Genomic DNA, 27756 nt, shown 5'->3' on the forward strand with positions numbered 1-27756 from the left:
GGCTTATTGTCAGACTAGTTAGTATTCAGAGATTATTTAACTTAATGTTAGTTTGTTTAAATTAAACTTAATAATAACTATTTCTTTTAAAAGGCTGCTAGAAGTTGAAGCTGGGATAACTATGGTACACTGGGGTTCTGTCCTCTTTCCTTTTTTACTTCTACCCTTCCTCTCCTCTATTCTTGATCATAATTTATCATTTAGTTCTCCATGCCTCTGTTTGGTGCAGTGCGATTCATGTATTGTCCCTCTTTTCCTCTCCCCTCCTGGGGAGTGGGAGTGCTTCCAGACTCCAGTTGGCTCATCCGTGCTCCAGTTCCTGACCGTTTACCTCGCCTTTGCTCCTGCTCCTACACCTGGCTGTGGATCCTGCCTCTGGCTCATCTCTGGCTCGTCTCTGCTCTGTACCTGACCGTTTACCTCGTCTCTGCTCCTGCTCCTACACCTGGCTGTGGTTCCTGTCTCCGGCTCGACTCGCGCCTTTGACTGTCCCGATAACCACGGCTGGATGAAGCTCGTCTGCTGGACTTTTATATATGTAGTTGTAGATTTAGATAAGTTAATTCTTCTCTAAGATTTCTGGTAAATCGCCTGTCCGTCCTGGGGGAGGATCCCTCCTTCATGTGGGCACCCCTGAGGTTTCTTCGTTTTTTCCGGAATCCGGTTTTTTTGGGGGTTTTTCCTTACCGCGAAGGGGGGTCTAAGGGCAGGGATGCCAGTATAGCTTAGACAGTTTGTTAGTTCATTTTAGTATTTTTCTATTGAACTCTTTGTATTCGTGATCCTTTTGATTTCATGTTTTACTTCGAAGCCCATCGAGACGACTGTTGTTGTGATTTTGGGCTATACAAATAAAATTGAATTGAATTGAATTGAATTGAATTGAACATGTTCTTATGCCATTTTTCTGATGATGGAGAACATATATAAATAAAATTAAGCTCAAAATTACATTTCAGTTCACTCTTCATTCAAATCTTTGGGAATCAGGAGCAGGATTTAAAATAGTGATTTTAAAACAACCGAAGAGACGATTGGAGTGAGTCTTTCGGCCAGAAGTAGTTTGGATAATTACAAATCTATGAGTAGGTCCATATCACCTCCATAAACCACAAATCAAACTCAACGTTTCAGAGAAAAAGCTTGGAGAGTTTTGCTGAACTTAAACTCCATTCCGTGGAAGCTAAAAGTACAACCGCATGTCCTTAGCATTCTGTGAGGACAGCAGAACCCCATGCTAAATAATTATCAGTCATCAGTTTGGGTCTTGTCAAGAAGAGCCAGGGCTTCAATCTTTTAGTCATGAAGAAACCTGCCTGCAGGAACTAGTTCCATCTTCCTGAAGGAACTCATCTGCTGTAGAAGTTCATATCGGGTCTGAATAAATGTGGATCCTCCTCTTTTAGAGTTCATGAGGCGGCCACAGTCTTACTTCATAATAATTACTTCATTAGCAGCAAAATGTATGAATACTCTTGTGGATACATGTACCAGAGACCAGTACTGCTTCTATGCTGCAATTATTTTTGTAAATGTTGACATTTTGATAAAACTGTTAACCATCTTTTTTTTTTGTTAACAATCACCCTGCCACCCAAACTAGCTGTTTTTTTCACCCATTAGAAGGACAGAGATCTGATGAGCCAGCATGAACAGGATTGGGAAGCAGGTAAACTAATGACAGAGAAGTTACACATGTATCAAATCAAATCTAATTGCAGAAGATTTCTTTTTTCTTTTTTTTTACATTTGTAAAAATAAAAATTCAGTCAGCCCTTCATCCACCCTTTCTGATGATGACAGCTGTGTCTTGCATGTGTGAAGAGCTTGACACAAGAGACTGAACTGGTACAGACGTGATCTGCAGTGGATGCAGTATATTTTTTAGAATGAAACACGACTGTGAAGCTTTTGTTTGCCCATACAACTCTGTAGATAAAAATCTGTATGTAGCTGGGTTTGCCACAAAGCTGCCCCTTGTCTGCTGAAACAAACAGCGTACGCATGAATCAATCTGTCTTTTAACAAATGTAGAGTAAGGGCTGCTGGGATGGTGCAGGTGGATAAGATTAGAAAATCCTAAAGCAACACAATGTGGGGACTTGAATTTGAGAAAACAATAAGTTTGGATGCTCTGTAATAATGAAAAATAATATGTTTTGTAATTAAAATGGAAAGGTTAAAGAGGTTTTTTAGAGCTACAGGCTCTCGCATTAAAGAAAAAAAACAGGAGTGAGTGGACACGTGTGCTTTTCCTCGGTCCGTGGTGGATGCGCTGCTGCACTGACAGTGATTCACGTGTCCAAATAAATGTGAACATTTAAGTCCCACCTCTAAAGGCAGGAAGCATGGCACAGGCAGGATGGCTGGGGGGTGATGTGCTGTCATTAGCAGGTATTCCAGGCAGACAGAATCTCTCAGCTTGAAGTTTTGCCTGCAGGCGTCAGATGAAATGGCACAAATAACGAGCCACATTATCACTCCCAAGCAGGGGGCTGCTGCTTCTGTGTGTGGACACGTATGTGTGTGCGGCACATGCTTTTCTAGACTGGTGTGCAGACATACGTGTACAGAGCCTGCAGCAAAAAGAACACCAGCATGAGGCAGAACTGAAACTTTATTATTCAAACACTCGTAGCTGGCAGGCAGAAAGGATTTTTGCTCAGATACTGAGCGCATAGTATCTGCACAAAATTGGTATTGCAGTGCTGCAGGAGTAACTACAGGGTCCCCCATCAGAACAACAAGGAAAATACATCAGAACTACGTTGGCCCTGAAGTGCTAATAATACCAAACAACTCACTCAATGTAAAACATTTGAAAAATCACAACGAAAATTGAAAAAGCAAAAACAATTAGCAATAAAAAGCAAGATAAAATTTTAGAAAACAAAACTCCAGAAACAAAAAATGTAGTTCCAAAAAATGAAATAACACAATTCCAAAAAATGAAACAAAATAAAAAGAAAACATTTTGCAAAATAAATAAATAAATAAATTCCAAATTAAGAAACCTGAAAAGTTGGGACATCACTGATTGGATGCTGATATTTGTTAACATTTTCAGCAGGACGTTTTTTGTCAATAGGCCTATCTTCCAACTGAAGATATTTCTTGAAGCTTCTGGCAAAAGAACCTGCTAAAGTTCAGTGATTGCTCAATCAACCCTGTACCATAGTTTGGGCCAAACATCCTTCATCTTCCTTCCCTTTTTTTAAAAACTCAAACGTCCTCATCCAATCAGTGATAATACCTACCTTATCTGGTTTCGTATTTTGATTCATTTTATAATGTTTTATTTTGTTCCAGACACATTTTGATTTCTGGAAATTACTTTTCATTTTTTTCTTTTTTAACGTTTTAGGTCATAACATTTTGTTTTGATTTGTTGATGTGATTTGCGCTTTAGGGCCTTCGTATAGATCTTTGCAAAGGTCCTAACGTCTTAGAATTGGGAGGAGTAAAACTGCAATGGTTCTGGCCTGTTCTACCAAATGACGCATTCATCCAAAATTAAAGTAATTTAATCAACAATGACTAACATCATAAACCTTGATAATTATCTTTCTTTGTTTAAATAAATGATTTTAGCTAAGGGATTAAAAAAACTGTTGAAAAAATAAATCTTACAGAGAAAAATCAGTTCCTTTCCCCAGTTAGACTCCAGCTCCACATTTCCAGCTGAGTTCAGCAGAGCTACAGCAGTCATTGAATCATGGCTGATGACGTGAGGAATCAGTTCAGCTGTGGTTCTGACTGTGAACATGTCTGACTAACATCCTGTCAGAGAGCTCTGGTGCTGCTGCTCCACCATCGCCTACAGCAGCATCACTGATGTTTGTCACAGCTGCTGCTGCTGCTGCGGCTCAGAATTATTGCAGGTGTCTTTTTATGAGGGAACAAATGCAAGAAAACTTTAATGACCCACTCCAATGAAATTTGTAGCATATTCTGATGATGGAAGACACGTATAAAGAAAATCTAGGTCTAAATTGGATTTCTGAGTATTTCTTCTTTTTTCACATTTTTGTGAATCAGGAGCAGCCAAAAAAAATGCAATTTCAAAAAGATTGTATTTGTTATGTAGAAAATACACTTGGCAGACCACAAGCTCCCTGCTCTACTCCATTCCAATGCATTTGCTTGTAGACCACTAGATCCATGTGCGTCTTTGTTTTCCTTGTCTGAGCAGGAATCTGGCTTAAAACTGTGCTATTGGATAGCTCCAATATTGCTCGCCATTTTTGTTGCACCGGTAATGGGGGGGTGAGGGACTGTAAGCTAGCGGGATAGGTTGTAAACAAAGGGATATGGGTGATGGGAAGGGGGTGCAGGGTTGCTTCATGCCGACGAACCTACCCACAACTCAGCTACAGCTGCCCTGCAGAAACTATGTCCTTTAAAATAACAGAAGTTTTTTTATTTTGGATAAATATGGCACGATCATAATTAAAAGACCACTAGGAAGTTATATAAAATAGCTCAAAAGATGACTGGAGTGGGTCTTTAAAATGTGTAAATGAACTGGCTCCTTGCCCTATGAAAAAGTTTTATCATACATCTGTGCTTCTTTTAAGGCAATATGTCTCAGCGCTGAGATAACAAACACTTCTCTTCTTGTCAAAACAGAGACTGAGAGCTGCAGGACTGAAGACAAACTACCCAAAAAACAAACAAACTGAAGCATTGGTGAAAGCTGTTTTCATGACTACAGGACAACCCTTCACATCATGCATTTTTAAACTAAGTTGAAAGCATTTAAAGCTGCTTTTTTTTTAGATTAACCTCTGACTCCAATGATGCTTGCTGGATTTCATTCACTCGTGAAAAATAGCACGTAAAACATGATATGACATCTTGGAGCAGATTCTGACACCACACTAACAGCAACCTTAACGACACATTATGCAGCTTTAAGTGAAGGTTCAGCCATAATCCCCCAACCCAACCATCAATGCCTAAATCTGGAGCAGCAGCCTGTGCTAAGAAGGTCATCACAGTTCAGGCCGCCTGACGTGTCGTCGGCTAACCTGTGTGGGATTAAACACATCGAAGACACAGCTTCCACAGCCGGACACAACATCTGTGGCCTGACGTCAATGAAGGCACGCCTCTTTATTGTAGTGTCAAGGGTTGACCGGATCACAGGAAATGCCTCTTTCATTTCCTGCACAGCATGAATGTCCCTGCAGCTTCCACTCCGGGACACAAACTGAAGTGTTCAATGAAACTAAACCGCTGCTGTCACATTAATCTGCCGACTCCTATGGTCCAAAAACAGCAAAGATTATGTGATGATGAGCAGCATGTCCGGTTCAACCAAACATGGTTAAAATAAGGTTTAATAGGGTTAAACTGTTTTCAGGTTTGCCTCTTTTCATACATGTGCCCAAATGATAAATATGTTTAAAAAGAGTTGAACAGAATACATTAATTTCAGATCATTTAAGAACAATTTTACATTTTAAAAGCTATAAAGCTGCTTTCAATGATTTTCTTGAGAGTTGTCAGTAAAGAAGTTATGATGCTACCACGAAAACCTGTTACTGATTTCCTCCCTGGAGGTGCAGAAGCCACAAACAACTAAAGCAGTCAGAAAACTACGGTGCTGCTAATCCTCCAATCACCTCTTCATCAGTCTATGTTCATCACCTCACTTACACTCATTAATCTCAGCAAAGTAGAATAGTAAAGCCACACTGAGAAGGTCAGCTTCCCACAGTTCTCCACTCAGATTCTTCAAGTCTTTAGCTTTGTGCCTCTTTCATCTTTGGCTTCACCTTTACTTTTGCTAAAAGAACCACACACTTTCAATCTGTCATGAAAGTGTCCCACCTTCAGACTCAAACAGAGGAAAGGCTGTAATGCCAGTGCTCTGCAATTCTTGAAGGAGTACTGTTCTAATTGTTTTCAAGCTACTTACTGCTGATTAATTGGAACAGCTCATTCCAGATTCTAATTGACTGAACACACCTGATCCAGGTAATCAGCAGCGGTAATTTGATAAGACATCCAACCACTTTTTCTCCACGCCAGCTTTGCCTGACAGATGTACATCTATGAAAATACACATGGATGCTTTTAGAAATATGTGGGCTACCTGCTGCATGTGCAAGTGTGCAGCTGCATGATAAAAGACCTGTTTTATCTGACAGACACAGGCTGGATCTTATTTGCTCTTTTTTGTGCATGACATGTGGACAATTTTGTGCTTTTGATTTTACAGAAGCTTTGTATTTTTGCATAAGTGAAATGTGACATGCACATTTCAGCAGGCATCATGCTTGGGTTTGCTTGAAGTTGCTTTGAAGTGTCGGTTCAGACAAAAAAGCTCGACATGAAGTGGAGCTCAGTTCCATAAAATACTTACATGAGGTGGGAGGCAGCAGCTATTACTATTAGTAGAGAAAAGGTAAAGCACTAAGACTCAAAGGCAGGTCAGTAAAAAAAAGTCTCACTCCGATCATCTTATGATCTATTGTAAAAGCATTTATAGTGGTCTTTTAATTAAGATGATACCATTTTTTGCTTAAAAAAAACCAAAACAACCTAATGTTTTCTATATAGTTCTTGCAAAGCGGGACTAGTTTATTCAAAATTTGCCTCTGAGTTGTGGGCAGGACCATTCGTAGAGAGCAAGCCAGCCCCCACTTCTCATCCCCCACCGGTTAAGACGCTTTCCTGCTAGCCTACAGCCCCTCCCACCCCCGACTTTATATTACCACTGCAACAAAAATGGCGAGCAAAACTCCATGCACTGAAGTGCAATTTCAAGACAAATTTTTCTTAAATATATCTTCCTTTATCAGAAAAAATGCCCAAGAACATGTTAAAAACACAATTTTCACCAAAGTGGGTCTTCAAACAAATTACTCATACATTACAATAAACTTAGATAATATTTAAGTCCAAAGTCTGGATAAACTTTGCTCCCCATTACTAACGGGAGTGTCAAGAGTATCAAAGATTTCTGTTTTGTTTGCTATTTTATCCTACAGTATATGTCCTAAGTTACTTTTTGTGCTCTCTTTAACAAATATTTCAACCATGTTTTTATACATTTTTAGACAGAAACTAATAAATTAACCCTCCTGCTCTCAAAAAAAACAAGTATCTATAAGCATGCAATTCACCCATCGTGATAGCTCATTACTTCATAAATCCAAAAATCAAAATGTTATTAAAAATGCCAATGAATTTTTTAGATAATTTTCAGCTAAATTTAAATTTACAGGGAACGGTTTGAGCACCAGCTCTGTCAATAAGAAGTGAGGAGCAGAGACGAGATGAGTCACCGGATCTGGCAGCCATAGAAAGAGCCAGTTAAGTTCATGTTTGACAGAAACAGTTACAAATGCATTCAGTAGAAGTTGTAATTTGCTCAAGATCGTTTTCACCCTCAAAGGAGCTGCAAAAGAGCTCAGCACTCATTATTTTTGGGAGGACAGCACTGCGGAAGTGAGAAATCAGGTGCAGCTGAAGCTGCAGATGTTTGATACAATGCTGCATTAAAAGATGCCAATTGCAGCACTTTATAGGATGAAAACAAGACAGGTGCTGTTTACCATTTGACTGAAGAATTTTTTAAAATCTATAAATGCCTTCAATGGCTCCACAGCCTCGTTAAAAATAGATTTGTCTTCATCTATTTCAGATTTTTCTAAAGTGAGGCTTACTTTTAAGAGGCAGATTGGACCATTTTAAAAAGGAAAAGGAGCTTTCATCCAGAAGTCCTTGAAATGAATGAGAGTCTGAAATGTTTGGCCAGCATCCAGCATGTTTCAGCGAAGCGGATTGCTGCCCCTGTTTTAGGGCAACAGCCTGTCACACTCAAACATAATTAGCTGCATCATGAACCCCTTCTTGTAGTGCTTCATCATAAGGCCTGGTGATGACTCAGTATGGACAAGTGCCACAAATCCCGGTAGATGGTAGAATAAGTGGATGACGTACACAGTTGGAGCACACGGTTCTGTCGAGACGGGGATTTTGACCCTGTATCAGCTCACTGACGTGTAGATTTGAAAGAAGTGATCACAAGGAATCATTTGCTCTGCATATTGTTTCCCTAAAACAAAACAAAAAAATCTGCATATATTTTAGATATCGGATCTGCATCGGCTATGCTGATATCCAAAATAGAGTAATGTCTAATTCTACATAACAACTAAGTAATTCATCTTTGTTATGTGATTTATTGATACTTAAAGGTTATTAATTCTGTCTGATAAATGTTATGAACCAGATAATGATAAATCACGTTATAAAAATGGTTACGGTAGAACAGGGGTGGGATTATGTAATTTTGCCTCCTTCCACTACCTTTCAAGCAATCTTTGATTAAATTTCTAATTATCCCAAGTTTCATACGTCTTTGTATGAATCTATAACTGCTGATTGTATTGTTTTGTGCATTATTCTTGCTTTGATTGCTTGAAATAAACCATTTTAAATCAAATCAAATCTAATCAAATCAAAGACCACATTATTCTGAAAGTGTGGTGTCTCTGCCCTTCTTTTCCAGTAATCCCTGGCCTACCTCCTGCTGATAACCTGGATCAGTCATTTATCACAAAAAAAGATGCTGCAGGAACCATGGAGGAAGAGCCCCTTATGGGCTGTTTGACACTTCTATTTATTATTGAATATGCCCTCAGTCATTTCATTTTAACTAAAAATATCAACACCTATGATGGCGCTCCTCTTTTCTGTCACCACAATGAATTCAAACTTAAAAAATTAGTATTAGGTGTTCTACTGAGATATCTTTAATGTGAAAACTAGACCAGGATAAAATAAATTACCATTAAGCTTTTTCCAGGGTCTCCCGGAGGATTTTGCCCACAGATGTCCTCTGCATCCAATCTCAAGCATGTCGTATGAGAACTCTCAAAGTGGTTTTCCTCTTTCTTTCAGCCTGGCACTTCATCTCCAACATCTGAGCATTTCTGAGTGTGTAGGAAATCCCTTTCGAGGCCAAAAAGATTTTATGTAATGCAGTATGCACAGCTTCATGAAAGTGTAAAAGCGCCATAAAAGCAACAAGAAATTGAGCAAAATCCATTCAAAATACAGAGATCCCTCATTTTTGTCAAAATGACATTCATACCATCAATATTCTCAATTATCATCATCCTCCACTTCATCATTGCCAGTGTCATTACCATGTAAGCATCATTTTCACTTGGCCAAGACCAGCATTCCTGTTTTTTGACCACAGGAAATGTTTGCAGACACAACACTGTTTTACACAAATAAATCAACCCCAACTGCCTTTCATATGTGCTATGTGGATATTTTATCATTGTCCTGCTTTATTCGCCCAATAAAAAAATGTGTGGACTGGCAAACTTTTCAAAATCTGGCCTGGCTACATTTGCAATAATAACATCAATAGCCCTGCTTTAAACATCGACTATATGAGAATTGGACTGAGTCACTGCTCCCTTCTTGGAAGAACCTGCTGGTTCCAAGAAGCCAGAATCCCACAGACTTCTATCGAGAAATAAAGAGCTATTTCTAAGTCATTCTATTAGTCAGAATAACTATTCTTGCTCTGCTACCTTTTTTTAACATGTTCATGCTAATCCTACTTTTTTATGATACTTTTTCATAATATTTTTTCTGTGCAAGTTATTCAAGCTGTAAAGTGACTAATCAGATGCCTCAATCACAGTATTTGATCTCACGTTCATAATGGTTGATTGACAGATTCTCCTGAGCCCACAGTTTCAAGTGGTAGGAGTATGGATTTTCAACAAGCTTACTCCTGAATGGCAAGAGTGCATTTACGTGTATGTGTTGACTCAGACCAGCTGGGCAATCACTGCTGGCTGGTGATTGGCCCAGAGTGAGTGTGACGTCACACTCACTTGGTCCAGTTATCATATACAGTCAATGGCTTTAACCTCTCTTTTTCAGCTGTGCATCTTGACCCCTTCCAGGTGTAATTCTGGACTGTGATGCCAGACAACATCAGCATAAACAATGCCTAAAAAGGAGTTTAAATTTAATGTTGTAAAGACATCCACAATTACCACCTTTAAATCACAGTAATCTCTCATGCTACGTTCACACCAGGCATGTGAAACACATTAAAAATTAAAAAAAACATCATCTGGAGTAACACTCTGGCCTCAGGAGGGACTGTCATAGGACATCCAACATGACTAAAACCCATTAAATGGATGGGACTTTACATTATAGCGGTTTCCTCCTTCATCATCAGTATATATTCACCATTGTCCTCATCATTAATCACATTAAAACCACCACTTATGTTGTGGTCATAATAACCGTTATAATCATCATCTTCATCATTTCTTTCACAGTTGTCAATATTACTATAAATGCTGCCATTCTGAAGACCAATGTCACTGTCACAATCATGGTCATGCTTATGGCCAGAATTAGCAAAAGCATCATTAAAAACATTGGATCTATTGTCATTACCACCCTCAATATGGTCTTCATCATCATCATCATCACCATCATCATGTTCCTTATCAACATCATTATCACAATCCTCCTCATTATTATTAGCTCACTTTTAGGAGAGAAATCATCAACACAGAGAGGGTCTGAGCGATCACTCAGCAAAAATATTGATTCAGTTTTCAAAAAGTAGAACATTTACAAATAGATCCCCTAAAAAAGGTTAACAAAATCAGAATCAACTCGAGCAATTAACTACATTTTATATTGACCAACTGAACTGACCAACAAACAGAGACAAACTGATCTGAAGTGAAGACTCTCAGAGGAAAGATGTATACTAGACCATTTGGCGGAAACAAACCATTTAACATAACAAGGTAGATCTTTCTGTCTCGGATGGCTGCTCTCCTTCGTCTGATCTCTGCTCTCTTATTTAACTCACCTCACCTGTTCCTTCATTTAAGCCTCTCCTGCTCATTCATCTGGTTATAAAGTCAGTGTGCCTCGCCTCAAGCGTGGTTTTGTGTCTCCTGTGCTCGCCTAGATTTCTAATCTGTTTTTCTGTTCTTACCTGTGACTTTTTCCCCCTTGCCCTGGTCAATGTTTTAGGTTCTTGGATTTGGATTTTGGCTGGAGTGCTTATATTGAAGGCCCTGGACCTGGACTACTCGCTTATTCATGTGCCAAGACCTCCATTGTCAATATGCCATCAACTACTGGCAAGGATCACTCCTACTGTTTCTCTGATTCCCCAGCTGGTCTCCTCTGAGCTCAAGAAACCTGTTTTATGAAGTCATTTTTATTAAGCTATTAAATATCCTTTAACCACTTAGCTGAGTTTCTGTCTCTTGGGGTTCTGTAATTCTCTTTACACTTTCAGTGAGAAAAAAGGACATACAGCTAAATCTAGCTAACTCAAATGCATGATTACTTAACAGAACAAAATTTTTTTTTAAATGAATTTATTTAATTTGAGTAAGTATTTTTTCTGGGAAAAATGACACCCTCTCAATTTTGTGTCCTTTTTATGCCCATTTTGGCCAACCTCACCACACTGCATGTCTCCAGTGAACCTATACAAACCCAGAGCAACCAGCAGCCTCCCCAGCACTGGTAACTTGAAACAGGTGACATTAACTCAAGCTTTGTCACATGCACCCATAGAGGGGTTGACCCGTATTGTCCGGAGCCCAGGTGTGGTGGATTTCCCTCAAGGATCATGCTGCCACCTTAAGGGATGTCATTGTTGTGCTTGTGATAAGTGTACTGTGAAACATGGGAGCAATATAAGTTACACAACCTTATGATGTTCAGGTTGTCTATGATCTTAAAATTTTCTACCTGCATGTCCCATACAGATTTGTCAATTTTTCACCCACAGACTGCTCATTTCCACCCGTGAGGGCGGTTGTGAGTAAGGAATTAACTTAACTGATAAAAAAACTTTATATTAGCCAAGTTGTACAAAAGTGTATTCATGAGTGTGCATCAAAAATACTAATATTCTGTGAAAAGGCTTCATAAATTCATTCTTTTTATTTTATGTATGGAGAAGAGTTAGGGTGTTACCACTATTTTACTATGGGTGTGGCAGCAGCATCACAAACACATTTAGCGACATTTGGGCTTAAAGCAAAATATTTGAAGAGAAATCCACTTCACAAACAGTGAAACATCCAGCTTCCATTTAGAGGACACAGCAAGAAACACTGTCACTGTTAACACAACGCTCAATCTGACTGAGAGATCAAATGTGTTGCATAAAACTTATGACACAATGCAGGTAAATGAAAATGTTGGTATTTGTTATATTTAAACCTTTCTTATCAGCACAGACTGGAAAGGTCCATTGAGACGCACCTGCTAATGGACACTCAGACTTAACCATCAGATGGTCTGCTCTTGGACGCTCTGTTACGGCCCCAGGCCTTTTTGGTGTGTGTATATGTGTGTTGTGTGTATGTGTGTCTTTTGCAGAAGCCTCCACCACATCAGTTCACTTCCTGATTGATGATTGCAGCTTTTTCTCTCCTCCAATCACCAGGCTGGGCGGGAAGCATAAAAGCCTGGAGCAGCCTATGTTCCAGTGGGCAGCTGAATTCCTGGGAGGAATCTGTTTGATCAGCTGACCCCCTGTTGTTGGACTTGGCGTTAGAAGCCTGTTGGAAACTGCCCGGTTTTCCCCTCTAATTGTGATCTGTGTTTTGGACTATGTTTTGTACTTTAGTGATGTCCATCTAGTTAAATTTTGTTTTGGTTATTTATTGCATTAGTGCCTGAGCATTTAAGTTTGTTACCTTCTTTACTTTTGCAGCTGTCATTTAAAATAAACGGCTGCACTGACAGCCATTCAACCCTTACCGGCTTAATATTATTTCTTTATGTTGCCTATTTTCTCCCTCCCTCTGGGTGGGATGTAACATAAGTGGGGGCTCGTCCGGGATTATTTTATAGGGTATACGTGGCTGTTTGTTTTGCAGTTTGTATATTTGGCGGCTGCGACGGGTGCTGACGTGTCCTTGGTGCGGTTCTGTTTGTGCCACGTACACATACCTGTAAAGGGGGAAAAACCATGGCGACTGGCTTTAGTGTTGATCATTTCATTGCTCACCCATCCTTGACTTTGTTAGATACGTGCCGCAAGTGCGATTTGGAGCAAATTGCGAGTCATTTTGGCGTTTCATTTTCGAAACCTATAAACAAGCAGGCTCTTAAGGATCTCTTGGTGGGTGATCTGAGGAGAATGGGCGTGATCCGCCTGACTGTCACTGAGGTGCCTGTGTTGTCCGCGGACGTCGCCTCGGGGATAGGTGGCCGCGAGCGTGACAGCGGTGCCCCGCACATGGGTGACCGCGTGCACGCGGAGACATCTCCCGTGCTAGAGAGCGATGAGAGGCTCGAACGGGGAAAACCCCCCTTCAGCCTCCCACGCTACGATCCGCTCTCTCCAGGCAGCGGTGGGTCGCGGGATGGTGCGCGACTGAAAGTCCGGCTCGCCCGTCTGCAACTTGAGGCGCAGGAAAGGGCACAAACCCGCCAGATACAGCTGGAGATTAAGCGTTTGGAAATTGAGGCTGAGACAGCTGTCAGGATCCGTCAGCTGGAGCTGGAGGCGAAGGCTCAGCTTCCGGTATCCTCAGTTGACAGCGCAAACCCTCCCCTCGGATCTTCCACCACGCTGCTTGACGTAAGTAAATTTATTCCACTTGTGCCCGCTTTTCGGGAGAGTGAAGTGGAGTCGTATTTTGCGTCCTTTGAGCGCATTGCTGGCACGTTAAATTGGCCCCGTGATGTTTGGCCATTATTGCTCCACTGTAAAATGTGTGGAAAAGCTCAGGAGGTCGTAGCGTCGCTCCCTCTTGAAGACAGTCTAGACTATGATAAGGTTAAAACAGCTGTTTTACAGGCCTACGAGCTAGTGCCTGAAGCTTACCGCCAGAAGTTCCGACAGCAGAAAAAGTCTTTGTCACAAACTCATGTGGAGTTTGCTCGGGAAAAATGCATTCTTTTCGATCGCTGGTGCACGGCATCCATGATTTCGCTTCTCTCCGTGACCTTATTCTGTTAGAGGAGTTTAAAAGAAGTCTACCTGATCGTATTGTGGTTTACTTAAATGAACAGAAGGTAACTTCTATTACATCAGCGGCAGTGCTGGCTGATGAGTATGTACTGACACACAAAACAACCTTCCCAACATTAGCGAACCACCCGAGAGCTACAGCTGTAACACAGGCAGCTCGAAACAAAACACATTTGAACAGAGAAACGCGTGAGTGTTATTACTGCCACAAACTTGGACATGTGATCGCTGACTGTGTTCTTCTGAAAAATAAAATTGAACGTAGCCCACCAAGTCCCTCTAGACCAAAAGGTGTCGGTGCAATAAATCCGGTGTCAGTTAAATGCGCGGAAACTCCCGACTCCTGTTTTGAACCATTCGTATTCGAAGGTTTTGTCTCACTGAGTGGTGAGCGCACAGATGAACGTCCTGTGCGTATTTTGAGGGATACAGGTGGATCACAGACTGTAATTTTAGCAAACACATTAGACTTTGCAGCGTGTTCTTCCTGCGACTATAATGTCATACTTTGTGGAATTGGCATGACGTACACTCCTCGGCCCGTACACAGAGTCCATTTGAGGTCTGATTTAATATCTGGCATTTTCCCTATGGCCGTTTGTCCTGCATTACCCATGAAAGGGGTCGCTATTTTACTGGGAAACGATGTAGCCGGCGGTAAAGTCGTGCCGCATCTGGAAGTCTTACAAAGACCCCTTCCAGATTTTCATGATCATAATGCACTAGACAAAACAGAGTGCAAGTTGTACCCAGCTTGTGCTGTGACGCGAGCACAGTCCCATAAAAATGCAGATATTGCCCTCTCTGATAGCATCCTTATGTCAACCTTTTCAGGAGACGAACACTCTCAGAACAAGGTTAATTCTGATTGTCTTCCTCCAGTACAGGTGGAAGCTCCTGTGGACAATTCATCTGATTCGGAGCGTTCAAAGCCCGCGCTCCCCATTACACGCACCCGCCTGTGCGCTGAGCAAAGAGCTGATCCAACTCTACGCACATGTTTCTCCATTATGGTGAGTGATGAGCGACTTGCCAAAGAAAAGTCAGGTTATATTCTGGATAATGACGTTCTTATGAGGAAATGGTCTCCCTCTGCTGCTGAAACTGTACCCTGGCAAACTGTAAACCAAATCGTTGTGCCTTTAACTTATCGCGCGCAAGTACTATCCTTGGCACACGAAAGCCAGTGGTCAGGTCATCTTGGGGTGACAAAAACTTATAGACTTCTGTTAAAACATTTTTTCTGGCCAGGTGTTAAACAGGATGTCGTGCGCTTTTGTCAAAGTTGCCATGTCTGTCAGATGGCTGGAAAGCCAAACCAGAAAATCCCGCCTGCGCAGTTACAACCAATTCCCATAATTGAAAATCCATTTGATCGCGTCATTGTGGACTGTGTTGGCCCATTGCCTCGCACCCAAAACGGTAACCAGTTTCTGCTCACCATAATGTGTGCAGCCACACGTTTTCCTGAGGCTGTACCACTGCGAAAAATAACCGCTCGTTCTGTCATTAAAGCACTTACAAAATTCTTTTCTACTTTTGGGTTACCTAAAACAATTCAAACGGATCAAGGAACGAACTTCAAATCCGGTTTGTTTAAACAGGTTGTCCAAACCCTCGGCATAAATCATATTACATCTAGTGCGTACCATCCGGAGTCTCAGGGCGCACTAGAGCGTTGGCATCAAACTCTGAAAGCTATGCTTCGGAAATATTGTTTAGAGTTAAAGAAAAATTGGGATGAGGGCGTCCCTTTTGTTTTGTTTGCTGCACGTGAGTCTGTTCAAAAGTCACTTGGATTCAGCCCTGCTGAATTAGTTTTTGGCCACACTCCTAGAGGTCCACTTCAAGCGTTAAAAGAAAAACTCTTGTCGCCAGTAGAGGACAAAAGAAAAAGTGTGCGTGTCTACGCCCGTGAGTTTAATGATCGGTTACGCTGTGCCAACAAACTCGCTAAAGAGTGTTTGGTCAGCTCCCAACTTAAAATGAAACAAAGACATGACCGTGTCGCTGTGAAGCGCGAGTTTCAACCAGGTGACAAGGTGCTTGCTTTACTCCCGATTTTAGGTTCGTCTTTGTCTGCCAAGTTCACTGGTCCACTTGAAGTACAACAAGTGTTGAAAAACAACAACTACCTCCTGGGCAGTTCTGACAAACGGCGTAAAGCTCGCGTTTGCCATATAAATATGTTGAAGCCATATCACTCGCGTGAAGTTTCAGAGCCCATTGTGACCCCAACTCCACAGATTTCTGCAGCAGTCTCTGTACAGCCAGAAAAGCCTGAAGAGCCTGAGGAGGATGACGGTCTGCGCATTCCTAATTCTCCTCGCTCCTGTGCTAGACTGCCTAACTCTGAGATGCTCAAAGTTCTTCCTGCTAAACTTAACCATTTGGAGGAGGCTCAAAAACGTGACGTTTTAGCATGTGTTTCACAATACACATGCCTCTTCAGTGATGTACCAAGTTCCACTACTGTTCTTAAACACGATATTGTCGTGAAAACAAATAAACCAATAAAGCAACATCCGTACCGTGTTAATCCTGAAAAGAGAACTCTCATGAAACAGGAAACTGACTATTTAGTTACAAATGGCCTTGCAAAGCCCAGTGTCAGTCCCTGGAGCTCCCCATGTCTGGTTGAAAAGAAACCTGATGGAACCCCTCGGTTCATTACAGATTTCAGAAAAGTCAATTCAGTCACAGTTCTCGATTCCTATCCTCTTCCTAGGATGGATGACTGTATTGACAACATTGGCAATGCGAACTTTGTAACCAAGCTTGATCTTCTAAAAGGATATTGGCAGGTCCCTTTGACAGAGCGTGCCTCAGAAATTTCAGCCTTCGTTACTCCTGACACGTTTCTACAATATACAGTTATGCCATTTGGTTTGTGTAATGCGCCAGCCACTTTTCAGCGTTTAATGAATATCGTCCTTGCTGGCCTTCAAAATTGCAGTGCCTATCTGGATGACGTAGTCATCTACTCCTCAACCTGGGAGGAGCATGTTGAGATGCTGCACACAGTATTCTCCCGTTTGGAAAATGCGTCACTCACATTAAACCTAGCCAAATGCGAATTTGGACAGGCTACAATTACTTATCTGGGGAGACAAGTAGGACAGGGAAAAGTTCGACCCTTGGAAGCCAAGGTTGAAGCAATTTTGAGCTTCCCCACTCCTACCACCCGTCGTGACTTGCGTAGGTTCCTTGGTATGGTAGGATACTACAGGAACTTTTGCAGAAATTTTTCATCTGTCGCCTGTCCCCTTACCAATTTGGTGAGTCCCAAGGTAAGATTTTCTTGGAGCCCCGAATGCCAGCATGCTTTTGACAGTGTGAAGTCTTTATTGTGTCATGCACCTGTTCTAGCTGCACCAGACCCCTCTCGGCCTTTTGTGCTGGAAGTTGATGCCAGCCAAAAGGGTGTTGGCGCAGTCCTTCTGCAGGAGAACGCAGATGGCGTTGAACATCCGGTCTGTTACTTTTCTAAAAAGTTTAACAAACAACAGCAAAACTATTCCACCATAGAACAGGAAACTTTGGCATTGTTGCTCTCACTTCAGCATTTTGATGTGTATGTTGGATCTAGTTCTCTGCCAGTTGTTGTTCGCACTGACCATAACCCACTTGTTTTCCTATCTCGTATGTATAATCACAACCAGCGTCTCATGCGTTGGGCTTTGTTGGTGCAGGACTACAACCTTCAAATCCATCACAAGAAAGGTACAGAGAACCTGTTAGCAGATGCACTGTCCAGGTCTGGGTGATTCCGGTTTTTCCTTCGTTCGGTAATGTTACATACACACACTTAATGTTGTTTGGTGGTTCTGGTTGCAAACCCTTAGGGTTAAGGGCTTGCAACTTAAGGGGAGGGGTGTTACGGCCCCAGGCCTTTTTGGTGTGTGTATATGTGTGTTGTGTGTATGTGTGTCTTTTGCAGAAGCCTCCACCACATCAGTTCACTTCCTGATTGATGATTGCAGCTTTTTCTCTCCTCCAATCACCAGGCTGGGCGGGAAGCATAAAAGCCTGGAGCAGCCTATGTTCCAGTGGGCAGCTGAATTCCTGGGAGGAATCTGTTTGATCAGCTGACCCCCTGTTGTTGGACTTGGCGTTAGAAGCCTGTTGGAAACTGCCCGGTTTTCCCCTCTAATTGTGATCTGTGTTTTGGACTATGTTTTGTACTTTAGTGATGTCCATGTAGTTAAATTTTGTTTTGGTTATTTATTGCATTAGTGCCTGAGCATTTAAGTTTGTTACCTTCTTTACTTTTGCAGCTGTCATTTAAAATAAACGGCTGCACTGACAGCCATTCAACCCTTACCGGCTTAATATTATTTCTTTATGTTGCCTATTTTCTCCCTCCCTCTGGGTGGGATGTAACACGCTCGGAGCAAAGCTGTGTGATATCTGATGAACAGGAGCAACACTCAGAGGTAGGTAACCTGACAGCTGCTTAGATTTAGGTTAGACTTCCACTTTAAAGCTTCAATCTTTTTCTCTGATGCTTCAGCTTGTTTGAACTTGTTGAGTTCAGCTTTAAAATCAGAAGGAAATGCTGAGAGACATCATGGCATGACATGACAGTATGATTATGTCATTCTTATTAAAAGTATGTTTTTAATTGGAAATCGTATCAGATTAACAGCAAGAATGAAGAGAATATGACAAGAATAAACTCCTGGAAATCTGGAGGTTAATTGCCTTTGCGGCCTCATACTGCAATCTCTATCAGTGGATGACAGAAAAGATTCACCTCTGGAGGAAGGACTTCTTCCCGCAGGCAGTTCCTGTTTGCAACATTTCATTTGATCACTTTAGGACTGGAAGTTTTTATTGAAGCCCAAATCAGGAGCTATTAGTTTAAAGCTTAAAAGAGAAAAGAAACAAGGCGCCATCGAAACAAACAACGCTGCAAAGCAAAAAGAAAAGACCGTAACATGGAAGAACATAACTCTGCACACAAAGAAGAATCAAAAACAATTAAAGCCACGAGCACCGTTGTATGGCTGGCAGGCGCCACCTCCTCCTCCACCATTACTCCCTCCTCACCTACCCTCATTGGCTGAGGGGCTGCTTCAAGCCCCTCCCAGTTCCCCTCTGGCTCCACCTCCCTGGTCAGAGCTGCACTTGACAAATTTATTAAAAACCACAAATTTGAAAACAGCTGCTTCTCTGTAGGTTTAGTTCCATAGCAACCCTTTTATGTTCTGGTCACCTGGGGGGGACAAACAGGTCTATGTGATTTTTTTGAAGAATTGGCAAATGTACATTTTCCTTGGCAAAAGAGACTTTCTGTTAACCCACATTTCAACTGTATTTATATTGTATGTTACATCGGCCGAATCTGAATTCTTCCTCTACCCCTGAGGCTTTCCCCTAACCCTACATTTAGCCCTTCACACAGAGAGTTACAGCAAAAAAGGCTCCTGGCCCAGACGGCATCAGCCCCAGGATATTGAAGTCCTGTGCCGCCCAGCTATCCACTGTTTTCCAGCACCTCTTTAACCTGAGCCTCAGTCTGATGAAGGTGCCGGACACCTGGAAAACCGCATGTCTGGTTCCTGTTCCCAAGAAGACTGCACCCTCTGGACCTAGTGATTACCGCCCTGTTGCCCTCACGTCCCATGCAGCTAAAGTTCTGGAAAGGATTTTGTTGTCCCACCTGAGACCTCTGGTGAAACCATCTCTGGACCCACTTCAGTTTGCCTACCAGCCAGGATTGGGGGTGGAGGATGCTGTTATTCACCTGCTGCAACGTGCTCACTCTCACCTGGATGGAGGGGGGGACACTGTGAGGGTCACATTCTTTGATTTCTCCAGTGCGTTCAACACCATCCAGCACTGGTTACTGGGTGAGAAGCTGCAGCGGATGGGTGTGGGCGGCGCCTTAGTCTCCTGGATCATTGATTACTTGTCAGACAGGCCGCAATTTGTCCGGCTGGGCGGTGTCCTGTCTGACGTGGTGACAAGCAGTGTGGGGGCCCCACAGGGAACTGTGCTCTCTCCCTTCCTGTTCACTTTGTACACCAGTGACTTCCAGTACAACTCAGAGTCTTGCCATCTTCAGAAGTTCTCTGATGACTCTGCTGTTGTTGGCTGCATTAATGGTGGGCGGGAGGAGGAGTACAGGGATCTTGTGGATAAATTTGTGAGATGGTCTGGAGAAAACAACCTGCTGCTGAATGTGGAAAAGACCAGAGAGATGGTGATGGACTTCAGGAAGAAACCACCAGCTTCCCAGCCTCTCAGCATCTTTGGCAGAGAGGTGGCAAAGGTAGAGGAGTACAAGTACTTGGGAGTAATCATCGACAACAGACTGAGCTGGAAGAGCAACAGCACTGCTGTGTATAAGAAGGCCAGCAGCAGACTCCATTTCCTGAGGAGGCTGAGGTCCTTCAACGTGTGCAGCAAGATGCTTGAAATATTCTACCAGTCTGTTGTGGCCAGCACTCTGTTCTTCTCGGTGGTCTGCTGGGGGGGGCAGCATACCTGCTAGGGACAGCAATAGACTGAACAAACTGATCCGAAGAGCTGGCTCTGTAATTGGTTGCAAAATGGACACGTTTGAATCTGTGATGGAGAGGAGGACTTTAAATAAACTGGTATCCATCATGGATAATCCTGAGCATCCTCTCCATCCTGTACTGGACGGTCAGCGGAGCTCCTTCTCCAACAGACTAAGGCAGCTTCGCTGTCACACAAACCGCTTCAGGAGATCTTTCATTCCTCACTCCATTGGACTCTATAACTTGTCATCCATGTGCAATAGATAAAGTCATTTATGGTCCGTCTATTTTCTCTCTCCTGATGTGGCATGCAATACGACTGTGCTAATTCACTGATGTTTCTTTCCGATTGATTGTTTTGGTTCTCTGTCATCTATTGTGTGTAAGTTTGTATCTTGAGCCTAACGCCGACGCTGCAAAAACTGAATTTCCCAAGCTGGGATCAATAAAGTATCTTTATCTTTTATCTATCTTATCTTATCAAAAAAGTGTCCTCTTATTCGGACCTCAATGTCTTGAAATCATTTCACAGCTGTTTCTGCTGGCTTAGACAATGCAAGATTTTCAGGAGAGCGTATAGACTGATTATCTTAAATGTTCTTGTAACTTGTGGACATTAATTTATGTAACTAATTGTAGATTTTCTTTTTGCAGTTTAAAAGATAAATTTAAACAGCCCTTTTTCCTGGCTGCACCCAAGGTATCTGTTTCTCTCCTTTAGGCATGGAAAAATAAGAAAGCTGCAGTTGTCTCACACTGATAAGATAAATGGTGAGCAAAAGCAAAAAAAAAAAAAAAAAATTGCACACACTTCAAAGCGAAAATGGACAAAAGTTATCACTTGTAAAATCCAAAACTGCTACACGGATTTTAATGAGCCGCGTTTATCCTCTGTTACCATAGCAACAAAAACCGCTCTAATCTGAAACACTAGCTGGGGCAGTCATGCTGTTTCAATCATAAAAGGAGGAATAGCAGAACTCAAATCCACATTTAGCAGTGGACGAACACTGGAGGTGTGGTCCACCCAGTAGCATGGGAACATGACAGATGCTGCTCTGACTTTAAAGAGCACCTGCTGTTGTCCAGCTCCTCTGACTCACCATAAACTTTCATTTTATTCATCTTATTTCTTTCACTGGAAAGTCTTAGGCTGAGGTCTGGCTAAAAACTAGGAATGGCTTAAGATAATAAATCCTTTTTATCTCATTTTTTCCCTTGTCCTGTCCAGCAGCTGAGCAAACAGAAGCTGATAGTCACTTGTGTTGGACAGAATTTATCGTGACAGAATGTTAAAGAGCCCATATCATGCTAACCTTTCAGAGTTAACTTTATCCATATATATGATGACATATCTTTGGTACACTAAAGAACATTTTTTAAATTAAATATTAGTTATTTTCACAGTTAATGTTCCAAACATGAAGTAAGGCATCTCTATCTCTGAGGCTCCACCTTTCACTGCTTGTGGGTGCTGTCCATTTCATGACGTTAACCTAGAGCCGGCCTCGGCAGCGTATATGTGTCTCGCCCATGAAAACAAGCAACATCTAAACTTTTGCAAAGATGGATGTGGATATTGTGCATAAAAGGAATGAGTTTTAGCAAAAGACCTACCTCAAGGGAGAAAGTGGGTGTGTTTGTGGAGCAGACTCTTCCTGGAAGGGGCTGTTCTCACTCATCTACTCTGTAAGAAACCCACTCATTTTCGTGGATTGGGAGGGGCTGTCGCTCAGAGCGCAGGTTTTTAGAGGAATACTCAGAAATGCCTGAATGGATCAAGATAGCGCTTTGGGGATTCGTTTTTGTGAAGGTGGGGGTAAATGGAAAAACATGAGTAAAATATAGGGAAGATGTAGAAGTAAGGAATGACAGAAAGTCAAAAGATTTGAGACAGCAGAGACAGACTAGCTAAGTTATTCTCTCCGTTTGAGAGCAGATCAATTCTATTCAGTCACATAACAGCAGCTTCAAACTTTTAATTTCCTTTTTCTTGCTCAATTGTCTGTTTTTATAGCAGTTGGACTGAGAAATTTTAATTTGATGCCAAAGTGTAGATAGAAGAGCAATCTACCACTTGTCAGAAGTCAGTGCACTTCATCTCCCAGCAACCCCAGTACACAGTTTCTGGATACCACACACTTAATTTTCATTTGCAGTCACTCACAGCATACTTCAGCACTGCACTGAGCCTCACAGTGTGAAGTATTGTTTGTGCCACTCAGCCTGGAACCAGCCTTCTGCCTGTTCTTGAGACACCACCACAGTGCAGTTTTAACATTAAATCAGCTTAAGGAACAACTGGTGAAAGCAACAAGAAACAATGAACATCTAGTAGAAAACTTTTAAAAAAAATCTGTATTCAAATGGCCAGTAGCTTGTGAAAGAAATTGCCCAAACACTATGTACCTAAGGAAAAACACCTGTGTTGTATTTTGGCACATTTGTTGTTACTGTTGACAATCCTTAGACTGAGGGTGTGACTTTTGGAGCAGCTAAAGAACCAAGCTAGACGAATCGGATTGTTTACCTGCATGTGCAAAACGTGTTTTTCTCAGCTTTACCTCTCTCTTAAAGTGTCTGCCGGACCAAACACAGAAGCAGCTCTAAAGTCATCTGAGGTCATGGACAAAGACCACGAAAATTAAGAGTCCCAGCCTTCAGAATAAACTGTCAAGAAAAAAGGTTTGCTAGAAACACATCACAGCTTCAGAAAACTACATGCTGGGAGATGAGTCAGCGCAGGTCCTGCTCAGGAGACGCGGAAATCGTACAATTGCAGACCAGTGGAGGGCGAGGCAACTCATACAAACCTTTTTCAGACGTCCAGGCACAAGTGACTGTGAGAGAGGATGGACCAAACATATAGTCATGTGACCCACTGGTTTGAAAAAGGCTGAATATAATCATTTTTAATTAAACTCATTTTTAAAAAATATTGTGGAATACGGAATTCATCTGTTAAGGTTTATTTAAGAACGTTACTAAAATTTAAACTCAAGATCTTTCTACCTCATCACAAAAACTGATGGAGTTTAAGGATGGATGCAAATAATCATGACAAATTGGATTGTAATGTGGTTGTGTGTGTATGTGTGTGTGTGTGCATGCGTGCGTGCATGCGTGTGTGTAGGTGTGTGTGTCAGAAAGGCTGGAGGTACAAAACTTCCCACTGATCTACAGTCAAGGCTGGGACTGTTTGCTGACAAATGTCAGCACAAAAAAGAACAGCTGATGTTGTCCTACCGCCAACAGTCTCCCAGGGTCAGGACCTCCTCTCAGCTGTTGGGGGGGGTACATATAAAGAACCATCGAGTAATGCTTTAAACTCTTAAACTTAACTGTTAGTCACATTATAAACATAAATCTTCCACCAGGTGCTTAAGACCAAACAGTTTAAAATCTGCAGAGCTTTGGTTCCGTCTTGATGCTATTATCAGCTCCACACAAATGGAAAACGGGCAAATTCCATAACAACATGGAAGGCTATAAATCACTCAAATAACAGACCTGACAGAAATAAACACGGCCCAGAAGATCACTGTCAATCCACTATTCCTTCACTGCATCTGTAGGCAATACATTGAACTAAATATTGGAGTAGATAATAGGCTACACATTGACTTTAATATTTTTAACAACTAATCCCACTAGCATTGTAAATAGCAAGAATGAAGGAAACGGCAAGAGCAAGTACTGTCACACTTTTTTTTAATCGTATTTGTGGAAACAGTCTAAAAAGGGGAGTTCCACATCCTGCCTCCGTGAAGTGATTTTTCCTCATTACGCACCACATAAAAGAAGCTGTGAGTTTTCACACAGAAAACTGCACTTTCATAGATAAATCTGTACAGTTTTGGTGATGAAAATGCAACTAAAGTGCATTTTTTAATCATCAAAATGCCTTTTTATTTGGAAAATCTTCTGTGTGCTTTTTGACATACAAACATGTGCACTTACATATAAACTTGTGACGACTTGGGCACTATCGAGCATAAAACTGCACCTTTCCATGCAAATCTGTTCAATTTCACCCAAAGCTGGAGTTTGATTTTTTGTGTGACCCCTGGTTAAATGATGGTGTTAGATCCGAGGCAGTAATCAGACAGCAGACACCTAATTATGCCTTTTAAATGCCATATCAAATGTAATAATGTTATTTTTTTCATAGAAAATGCATTATTCTATATATTATGGTCATAAACCCAGCCTATCCCTGCTGTTTGTGAATAAGGTTCAACCAATTTAGTGGCCTTGTGGAAGAGTGTCCACCATGAGATTGTCAGTTCAAATCCATGATCATATCACCCATATGCCTCCCTCAGCATTAAGGAGTTGGATAAGGGGTTAAACCACCAAATGTTTCCCGAGCGCGGCTGTGTCTGCAGCTCACAGCTCCCCCAGGGGGTGGGTCAAATGCGGAAAACACATTTCATACACCCAGGTGTGTGACAACTAATAAGACGAATGTCATTTGAAAATCAGAAAAGTCGAAATTAGTTTCTGGTGAATGACAGTTATAGCCAGATGTTCTGCCTATAAATGAAGGTGATCTTCACCTGATGGCCGCTAAAAATATGTATGAATATCTAGCCTCAAACTGGGGGGGGGCTAGAGGGACTTTAATGGAGCAGATTAAATGTGTTTTTCTTTTTGGGGGAAAAATTGAATTAAAAATGAAAACCTGGATGTCTCACCCTCATATCACACCTACCCCCACATGAGCTCTATACTGTAAAATGTAAAAGAGCTTGATTCTGCAATAGAGTCAGAACAGTAGAGGGTTAAGTCACTGGGGGAAAAAATCTGCAGATTTACTTAAAAGCCTTGCGTCCAGAATCCAGAGGTTGCACGCAAACGCATTGAGTAATTGTTGTAAAGCATGCTTATAAACTACGGAATCCCACGAGGATAAACATTTTAGTATTCTACTTAATAAGGTTGCCTAATCCCTTGCCTAAATCGTTCAGTAATGCAAAATATTAAATGTATGAATTAATATTTACACAAACATTTTAAAAATATGTGAAAAATCAAAAGAGTTGAATAAAAATAACAAAATACACTTTAGTGAAAGTAAAAACAGCTGCTGTTCATTTGTTAAATCGCAGAATTTGACTGTGACCGCATGAAGGCAGCAGGTTTCCCTCATCTGAGCTGCCAGAAGAAAGTAATTTGGGTTCTCTGCACCTGTCCTGATGGAACCTCCACCGCAGGGTGAAGCTATCTGGCAGGTGGAGTTTGACCATTCAGCTGCACTGAGCGGCTAACGGGGTTCAGATTCCACAAACCTTCGAGGTCTGCGTTAATTATGTACAGGAACCTGGAATTCATCTCATGAACCAAACATTGAAGAGGGGTGTGACTGGATCCTTGGGTCTGTCCAGTGAACGAAGGAAAAGTTCTGCAGCCCCGACATCCCCATTTATAACTTACTTTTCTGGTGTGATGTTCTCCCTGATGGCCCCCAGCGCGCCATGGTTCCCCTGCTGGAGTAGTCTGCAGGCGGCCAGGTGCCGCTGATGCTGCTCCTTCAGACAGGCGTTTTCCTGGCACAGGTCCGCCACCTGGAGCTCCAACTCCTCGATCCGGACCCTCTGTTGGTCCAGAAGCCCCTGCTGGGTCTCGATGATGTTGTTCAGCTCTTTCAGATACTCCACCGCCTTGCTCGGGTTCTCCGTTGGGTTCTCCATGCCGTCCATGAAGGACATGTTCTCCGGCTGCTCTCACAGTCAGCAGCAGCAGCATGCGAGTGGGAGCGCGGTCAAACCCGCGCACGCATCCTCTCCCCGACGCCACCACCTCCGAGCTCTGTGGCTCTCTGCCGCGCGCCGCTGCCGCCGCGTCCACGAGCGCAAAGCCGCAGCGGGCGGCCAACCAACCAGCAGCAGCCAAAGCGCAAGCAGCCAACCAACCGCGCCTCACGCGCCACAGCCGTTAACCCCTTGACGCGCGCCAACTCCCAGACGCACGAACCCGTTTGTAGTGAACGTCAGGGTTAGCCAATAAACAAACAAACAAACACAATGTCTTCAAATGAACGCAGAATAACGAAAAAAATAAATACATCAAAAGACAGAAGACTATAATTTTTCCAAACTCCTTAAACTTGTCAGGATTAATGATGATGAAGACTGCGTGCCGTGTCCTGCAGGTTTGCTTTCTTCTGAACTCAGAATTTGGTTTAAAAATCCTCACTTTCGTTATATATTTTATTTTAACATATAACAAACATAGATAGAGCCACTTTCATTTATAAATATTTGACATTCAGTCTCTTAAAAAAACTATAATCAGAAGGGCTGTTTCGGTTCATCGCATATCTACGAGGTTTACCAAAAGGTCCTGTTTATTATTTGTCCTTGTACTGTTATAGCACTTTTGGGCTGTATTTTAATGTGTGTTGCTGATGATGTTGTATTGTGTTGAGCATTTTCTTTGTTACTTTATAAAATGAAAACCCAGATGTGATTCTGAGAGAGGTGTCAAATGGATCCAATGATCTGCCCATGACGGAAGGACGCATGGGAAGAATCGGTTCATAAAATGGATCGAATTTGAATCGGTTTTGGTTTTGATTCATCCAAATGTTTGTTTAGTGACACCTAGTGGTGAATTATGGAACCAGCTAAGCCGTGTCTTCATGAGTTTGACTTAACGCAGCTCAGTCAGACGCTATAGCTAATAAAAATGAAATTTGCCAACAAATTAACAGGTTATTTTGTTCATTACAAGTGAAAACAATTAATCTGCTTAGTGTATTTCTTGAAACAAATACGTTTTATCATGTTAACAATCAGTCTACAGACTTCCACAGCTACACGAAAGACAGCCTAGAACTAAGAAAAGAACACTAACCCGAGGAAGAAAATTAAGCATTAAAATTAACTGCAAGTAATCTAATTTTTACTTAATGAGAGATCCAAAAGAAACAAGGATTTTCACACAAGCATTCAAAAAGGGTTATGACAGTCAAATAAGTAGTTTTTGCTAGTTCTGAGCAAACTTGTATTATATTTTATTTTAATGTACCTAAATACTGTTATTTTTTCATTACATTGACAAAAAACTAGAGCAATAAGTAGAAATGACTTATTTTAGAACAGAATGTACACAAAATGAGAAACAGTCTGAATCAATCACTGAAAAAATCTCAAACTAGCACTTATTTTTATTACATGATCAATGATCAGTAGTGACACCCTTATGACCAAAATGTTGTCAAAAAGA

General features: G+C 41.7%; 1 protein-coding gene across 2 annotated transcripts in view; it reads right to left on the minus strand.

Moving 5' to 3' along the window:
- iqsec1 (IQ motif and Sec7 domain 1) overlaps positions 1-26501 on the minus strand; it is a 138691-nt gene extending 112190 nt beyond the window's left edge. For both annotated transcript variants that reach the window (XM_023955126.1, XM_023955121.1), the window contains exon 1: positions 25963-26501. In XM_023955126.1, coding sequence (XP_023810894.1) covers positions 25963-26237 — 275 coding nt within the window. In that variant the 5' untranslated portion in view covers positions 26238-26501. The remainder of the gene's footprint in view (positions 1-25962) is intronic.
- Between the last annotated feature and the right edge of the window lie 1255 nt (positions 26502-27756).

Source organism: Oryzias latipes, chromosome 5 (genome assembly GCF_002234675.1).
Source record: "Oryzias latipes chromosome 5, ASM223467v1".
Classification (NCBI taxonomy): domain Eukaryota; kingdom Metazoa; phylum Chordata; class Actinopteri; order Beloniformes; family Adrianichthyidae; genus Oryzias; species Oryzias latipes.